Source organism: Echinops telfairi, unplaced genomic scaffold (assembly GCF_000313985.2).
Source record: "Echinops telfairi isolate 266 unplaced genomic scaffold, ASM31398v2 ScPeMD7_23;HRSCAF=83, whole genome shotgun sequence".
In the NCBI taxonomy this organism is placed as follows: domain Eukaryota; kingdom Metazoa; phylum Chordata; class Mammalia; order Afrosoricida; family Tenrecidae; genus Echinops; species Echinops telfairi.
The window spans coordinates 4,289,441-4,296,658 of NW_022103920.1; the positions used below are offsets into that span (position 1 = coordinate 4,289,441).

General features: G+C 61.6%; 1 protein-coding gene across 1 annotated transcript in view; it reads right to left on the bottom strand.

The window, feature by feature from the left end:
• Nucleotides 1–7,218, bottom strand: part of CLCN1 (chloride voltage-gated channel 1) — a 22,389-nt gene that overhangs the window by 6,115 nt on the left and 9,056 nt on the right. Inside the window, exons 9-17 of the mRNA XM_004713994.1 lie at nt 6,052–6,177; nt 5,733–5,817; nt 5,465–5,566; nt 5,115–5,199; nt 4,784–4,933; nt 2,874–2,943; nt 2,669–2,779; nt 222–435; nt 3–102 (exon numbers count right to left, since the gene is read on the bottom strand). Coding sequence (XP_004714051.1) covers nt 3–102; nt 222–435; nt 2,669–2,779; nt 2,874–2,943; nt 4,784–4,933; nt 5,115–5,199; nt 5,465–5,566; nt 5,733–5,817; nt 6,052–6,177 — 1,043 coding nt within the window. The remainder of the gene's footprint in view (nt 1–2; nt 103–221; nt 436–2,668; nt 2,780–2,873; nt 2,944–4,783; nt 4,934–5,114; nt 5,200–5,464; nt 5,567–5,732; nt 5,818–6,051; nt 6,178–7,218) is intronic.

Here is a 7,218-nt window from a genome sequence, read left to right on the forward strand (position 1 = left end):
GTGGTGGTCTGCAGCAGTGCCTGCAGCTCGCTGTATGTGCAAGAAGCCGAGATGAACTTCACGTCCCGCACCATGATGTCCTCCACAAAGATGGTGAACTTGCTGGGGGCGGAGAGAGCAGGGCGGTCAGCCCACCGTCCGCCCCACCGGGAGCACAGACCCCAACCGAGCACGGTGCCCACGATGTGGCCCCGGCCCTGAAGCTCATTCTGGCCGCTGACCTGAGCTGGTTCCAGCCCAGGTCGGGCAGGTAGGGCAGCTTCTTGACTTGGATGATGCTGTCGTACAGGGAGGGCTGCAGGCTCTGTGCCACCATGTTGGCCAGGATCACCGCCACCATCATGGGCAGGATGTGAGCGATCTGGCCCGTCAACTCAAAGCAGATGACAGCCGTGGAGACCGTGTGGGACACAGCGCCCGTCAGCGCTGCGGCTCCTGCAAGGAGGCGCAGGTCCGTCGGTGGGAGGGGAAGGGTGGGGACATGGAAGCGGCGTCCCTGGCCCTGCGGGCACCCTGAGAGGGTGATGGGTCAGGAGCAGTGACCAGGCCCTGAGCGGCCAGAAAGCAGCAGGTGTGATCTCATCCTACGACCTTCAGCAAGCCAACAGGCGGTATGTACCCAAGCTTCATTTATGAAGTGACTCCCCCCTAAGCTCTCTGGGTCCCCCTGCGTCCTTTGGTCTTGGGCCTCAGGTCCTGGTGCCAAAGGTGCCTGAACAGTGGCTGATTTATCCCAAGGACAGTGCTGCAGACTTGGACCACCAGGGGCAGCTCCGTGTCATGTTCAGGCCCAGGTCTCTACGCCCCTGTTTCTCCCAGTCCTGCTTGGGCCCAGCCCATCAGACAGCCCCAGACTCTCATCTGCAAGGCCCAGGGGGATGACTCAGGGAGTCCTGAAAAGCCCTGTGACCCTGTAGAATAGGGTGGAACTGCCCCTTTGGAATTCCGAGGCTGTAGACCTTTACGGGAGCAGACAGCTGCATCTTTCTCCCGAGGAGCCACTGCGGCACTGCCGACCGGAGGCTGGTAGCCCAACGTTTATGCAGCGACACCACCGGGCCTCCTGAAGGCACTCGTGGACCTAAGAGCTCTGTGGAGCCACATTCTGCCTTGCTCCCAGCGCCCCTCAGAGATGCTTCGAGTTCACTTCCAGACCACCATGATCAAGCACATGCACTTATAGAGACCGGGTGCCTGCCCAAGCCATGATGACACTGGGCTGTGGCCCATGATGTGGACACATGGACAGTAGCACCGTGGGCCGGTGAGGCCGGAAATGCGGCGCAGAGGCATGGGGTGAGTGCGCTGTTGGACAAGGGTGTCCAGGGACCTGCTCGAGGCAGGACGGCCAGGGGCCCGCGGTTTGTTAAACACAAAACAGAACACGTGAGGTGAGTGTGTCCTGAGAACAGAAGAGAAGGCGCACGTAAGAATCGTCTCGGCAGAGAATTTCACAGGTGCCGTGGACGGCCGGGAGAACAAACAGATCTGTCCAGAAGCTCCCGAGGAGCCAGGATGCTGAGACCTGGTCTCACAGAGTGTCAGCAGGGAGCAGTCCGAGGCGCAGGGAGAAAGAGGAGGGCCCTGGATGAGACGCACTGACACAGTGGCCGCAGCAGTGGGCTCAGACATAAGGATGACTGACAACGTTGCAGATTGGCCGGGGTGGGGTTTCCTCCTGTTGCACCCGGGGTCCCTGTGGGTCAGACCTGACGGCACCTATCTGTCTGTGTCTGTTTCTGCACTAACTGAAGGAGTCCCTGTGTCTGGGTGAGGTCGCCTGGGGAAGGCAGGCGAAATGGATCTGAGTCCCTGAAAGTGGGGAGGGGGCATTGGAAGAGCAGGGCCCACCTGGCAGAGCTCAGGGCACCCCTCAGGACTTGAGCTACTAGAGGAATTCTGCTTGCTTGGGGAATGGGGAGGGAGCCAAGAGCCAGAGGAAATGGCATGGAAGGGGCTCTGGGGAAGGGGCTGGGGGAGGGGGAGGTTCTCCACTGAGTTCGGAAGCTATCTGAGGGTGCAGTGGGGGCATGGCCTTGGGTGCCATGGGAAGGTGAGCAGGAGGCAGTGTGTGGGTAACGGGTTTTATTGGTCTCTGGACACAGGGGCTGCTCAGCGGGCTCACACGGAACTTCTGTGAGGACGACGCGGGAGCGGGCAGTGCTGGGTGGAGTTGCCCGTGGAACCACTGAGTGGGAACTGGTTGGACGGCACCAATCAACAGCATTGTTGGACTCTGAATGGGTCGCTGTGAGTCCGGACTGACTCGCTGGCTGGGGAGTCCAGCGTGGGTTCTGGGCTGGAGTTGGCTCTGGGTGGGGCAGGACGGCACAGTGAAGGGACTCGCACAACCTGGGCAGGGCCACTAGGTATCCTAAAAACCATCTTAGAATCCAGAGGTGACGGCTCAGGAAGGACATCCCAATGGTGGACCAGTGGCCACCCGGGGACTCTGTGTGGCCCAGAGCAGCCCCACAGCAAAGCAGACAGACAGAGTCCTGGGAACACACCTGGGCCCAGGCCCAGGGCAGCCCCACAGCAGGTCTTAGAGCCAGAAGCCAGGGTTGACAGTGGAGATAAAAACCAGGGTGTGTAACCCTCCCAGCCTGGAGACATGAGTGCGGGTCGGGGTCCTCAGGGTGTGGCTGTGGGGAAGGGCGTGGCTCACCAATCACAGCGTAGCCCCCGGGGAGGATCTTGTAGATGATGCCATCGAACAGGATGCCGTCCGGGAACAGCATGGCCATGAGCTCCCCGACCAACCTCCCGAAGGCGGCGCCTGAGCAGAGACCACAGGCGGGGAAGTGTCCAGAGCTGAGCCCTGCAGGGTCCCAAGCCTTACCGTGCCCCCCCAGACCCCCGGCAGGACTCACCCAGCACAAACACGGGCATGAAGCCTCCGCAGGGTATGGGCATGGTGGTAGCCACGATGGACATCCAGAACTGGAGCACAAAGAGGCTTGAGAGACACCCCACCCCCCCAATACGCACACTCCACTCTCACCCCTCCTCTCCCCTTCTCGTGTCCCGAGCCACTGGGAACCGGCACCAGATCGTCCTTGGGGACATTGACCCCAGAGCCCAAACCCAGGGTGCCCACAGCCTGAACAGGCAGTCAAGACAGCACCACAGGCGTGTGTGAGAGACAGAGAGAGTGCTTGGGTATCGGCCTCTAGGCAGTCTGGACCAGGACATGGGGGAGGGGCTGCAGGGACCACTGTCCACTGTGTCCACTGGGCCCACTTTCCATGCCAGCAAAACAGCTCTCTCCCTACCACCGAGCGGATGCTGACTCACAGGGACCCCAGAAGACAGGGTAGAACTGCCCCCGTGGGTTTCCAAGACCATAACTCAGAGTGGAAACCCCGTCTATGCCCCACAGAGCGGCTGGTGGATTGGAACTGCTGACCTGTGGTTAGCAGTCTAATGCGTAACCCCTCCACCACCAGGGCTCCTTGCTGAGTAACAACACAGAGGGAGATTTTAAAAGACTCTTTCAGGAGGAGGCAGATGGTCCAAAGACTGAGAAGCAATATCGTCACATGCTTACTGGGCCCCAGGGCTCAGACGTGTTTGCTGAGGAGAAAAATGGAAGCACTATAGGATCCACGTGGATAAAAAAATTGTCCCGAAGGAGGTGGACAGGTGTCCAAAAGCAGGACCGTCCAGTGTGGACAAGCTGAGGTCACAAGAGTCTTGGAGCTCAGAGCTGAGGTGGGATGCCTCCATCCAGAGATAGCCACACCCCAAAGCTAAGTTCACTGCTGTGGGTGGAAGCCGGCTCATCGCGGCCCTACAGGACAGGCTGGACCTGCCCTGGTGAGTGCCCGGACCATCACTAGCTGCTGGTGTTTCCCAACTGCCAGCCTGGAGGGCTCCTAACACCAGCAAAAGACAGAACCAGAGAGACACCAACAGGACTCTGCGGCAGTCATGGTGGGACCTAGAGGCGCAGGGCTGGGTGGCAGACACAGAGAAGGACTGATACCACGGGGGCCAACTTCGGTCTCCTGAACCGTGAGGAGAAAGTGGGGGCGGGCAGACAGCCTCATTGCTGGAGCAGGACATGGGAACGTGGATATAAACTCGGGGGCGTCCCTAGGGGCAGGAGGGACCGGGCCGGGTAAAACAGGCAGAGGGGCAATGCCGAATGTTTATGCAGAAATATATCCCGGTTCTATAACAAGACGCCCGTCCTGAGCCATAACAGCAAAGCCATTCTCCGCTCACTGCCAGCCCCGCTGACCTGCGCCAATGTACCGTGGAGGCGACCTGGAAAGAGGGCGGCAACCCCAGGAATCTCGGGGGCTCCCTGCTAGTAGTGGAGAAGGCTCCGACTGGGCCGTGCAGTTGGTGGGACCAGAGAACCCAGACCAGCTGCGCGGAAGCAGCTCATAGCTCACACGGTGTCTATCCCCAGAGTTAACCTTCCCGGCTGACATCCGTGCTGCTACTGCGCAAACGTCTGGTGCCCCCTCAAGGCACGGGTTTGTTTTGTTCCTGTTCCATGATTCTGAGGCGCCTCTCTGCAGGCCTTCGGGGTGGATGGGGAATCAGATCCCCGAGCGTGTGCTCCCTGATTAATCTAATCAGCTCGGGGGCACCGAGCAGAGGCTCTCGCCAGTGTCAGCCCTGCTTTCTAAGCCCAAGGCCGCCCCATGGACAAGAACGGAGTGAGGGACCCAGATCCCGGGCCTTGGCCACGGAGGCCATGCTGTCTCACATCAGGCTGGACCAAGGAGGGGACGCGCCGCCCGGGGCTGGTCAGAGGCGCTGGGCTCACCTTCATGACAAAGAAGAGCAGGATGATGATGACCACATTGACCTTGGGGTGGATCCACACGGCCGACTGGCCCAGGCTCTTGGGGTCCCCGGTGTGTTTGACCCACGTGTTGTTGTCAAACAGAGTGCTGATGGCTTCCCGGGGCATCAGCTGGCCAGTGGAGGGAGGGAGGGAATGGACCCGCGTCCCCACTCAAGGTCCCTCAGGACTGCGTCCACCCCAGGCCCAACCACAGCCCTGGGCCTGCGCTGCCTCCCCATCCTCCCTTCACATGGCCCTGCTCCCTCCACCCAGCAGAGCTGAGCTGCCCTCCCAGGCACCCCAAGCTGACCTCTCCAGCCATGAACTGGCCCATGCCAGGGGGGAAGGTGAAGGAGGCGATGACAAAGGTGACGATGCCAGGGTACAGCAGGCGGCTGGAAAGGAGACGCCATGAACCCGCCCCTGAACAGCTGCCCATGGACACCATGCCCACCCCCACCCGGGCACACCCCCGGCCACCTGCAGTCGGGGGTCTTCATGCCACAAGCATTCACTTCCCATAACCTCTTCCAGAAGGGAGCTCCCACCTGAGCCACGTCCCCTCTGCCCTGACCCCACCTGAAAGCCATGGGTGCCATCCACACAGGTAAAGGGGGCCCCTGGACATGGGGTCACCCGGGCGGGGGAGGCAAGGCTCACTGCTTGGCCAGGAACTGGCTCAGCGTCTTGTTCTTGCGGACGCCCAGCATCACCTGGCGGTGCAGGTAGACAAACACGGCCCCCAGGAGCCCGGAACAGATCCTGGTGGTGAGCGGCAGGGCAAGGCAGGAGAGTGAGCATGCAGGCATGGTAAGCACACGCCTGCCCCACACACTCTGCCCTCTGCCCTGCGATGTGCCCTCACCCTGTCCCCCACTGTCATGTCCCCCACACCCTGCCCCTGCACCGCCCGAGCAGCAATACACACCCAATGACAGCGAAGGCTGGCAGCTCCTGCAGGTCAAAGGGGAAGTCCATGCGGAAGTTGGTTCTGAAGAGCGCGGTGATGGTGACTGTGGGCCAGGGAGGTGTTCAGGACAGCCAGGCCTCTCCTCTGCATCTCACCCCTCCCCCATTGCACCCCTCCCTCATTTCACAGCCACTGTTCACAGCTGCTACCAGATCTACAGGCACCCCTGACCCCATCACCCCGTCCCCATCACCCCTGCCCCAATCATCCCTGCCCCCATCACCCCTGCCCCAATCATCCCTGCCCCCATCACCCCTGCCCCGTCATCCCCGGTTACTAGCGTCCTTGTTCCACACGGCCAGTACACGGAAGACGAAGGCGCTGAAGGTGGCGGCGAAGAAGCCCCTCCAGTAGTTCCTCACAGCAAAGTAGGTGGAGGTGACCTCGATGCTGAACAGCACCCCTGGGGGTGGGAGAGGGTCAGCAGATCGGGGACCCCTGCCCCTGTCGCCTGCCCCAGGCCTCTTGATGCTGCTGCTGGACTTGAACTCTCGAAAGGCGGGCAGTCAGCCCAGGGCCCTCTGAGGGCTGTACCCGAAGTCATGTGGGACCCCAGACTTGGGGTCCTGGCAGGGATCAGGTATGCCCCAAACAGACCAAAGGACACACAGAGGGGCTCCACCCACAGCATCAGGCTCTGCTGGTGGCACCGTGCACTCAGGCTGTGGGCTGGGGGGATCCAAGGTCACCTTCTGAGGCAAAAGGCGTACCGCTGAGGCCCCCGGGGCCACAGGCCGAGTCAAAGTCCATGGGACACAGAGACACCCTGTCCCTGCAGAAGACAGCACCCTGTCCGAACACCTGCACACTCCTGGCTGGGGGCTGGATGACACCAGCCAGCTCCTTCCTCCTTCACCCCCCCACACCATGGGTGGCTGCCTGGTCACCCGCAGGTCCCTACGGGAGGGCTGAGGACACTCCTCACACCCAGTAAGAGGGGAGCAATGCCGGCGCCTCAACCATCACGTCACGGGCCACGGCAGGACTGAGGGACACCTGCCCCTTCTGGCTTTCAAAGACCCAGCTTGGCCACCACAGTCCCCACGTCTGGGGTCCTACTCTGACCAGTGGATGGGATTTCGAACCCGGACCTGAGTCCGTGGACCTGGGGCAACAGCCTTGGTGTGCAGCCTGGCGGAGGAGAGGGGATGCCGGCACAGGGAGCCCACACTCCTTCCTCGTCCCAGGCAGTGCAGGTGGTCACACACCAGCAGCAAACTTTGCAAGCACGCAGCCTCGCGTGGCAGTCTGTCTGTCCCTGAGGACTCAGGTACGAGCTGCTTCAGTGTGGGAGAAGCCAGGCAGCAGGTGGGAAGCCAGGAGGCGTGAGACCCTGCCACAGAGACAGCGTCCCGGCCGCTCAAGTGACCCTGCTCAGTGTGTCCCCTCCCCAGCCCCAGCTCCTCCGGTGCACTGCACCCACAGAGGCCCAGCCCAGGCTGCT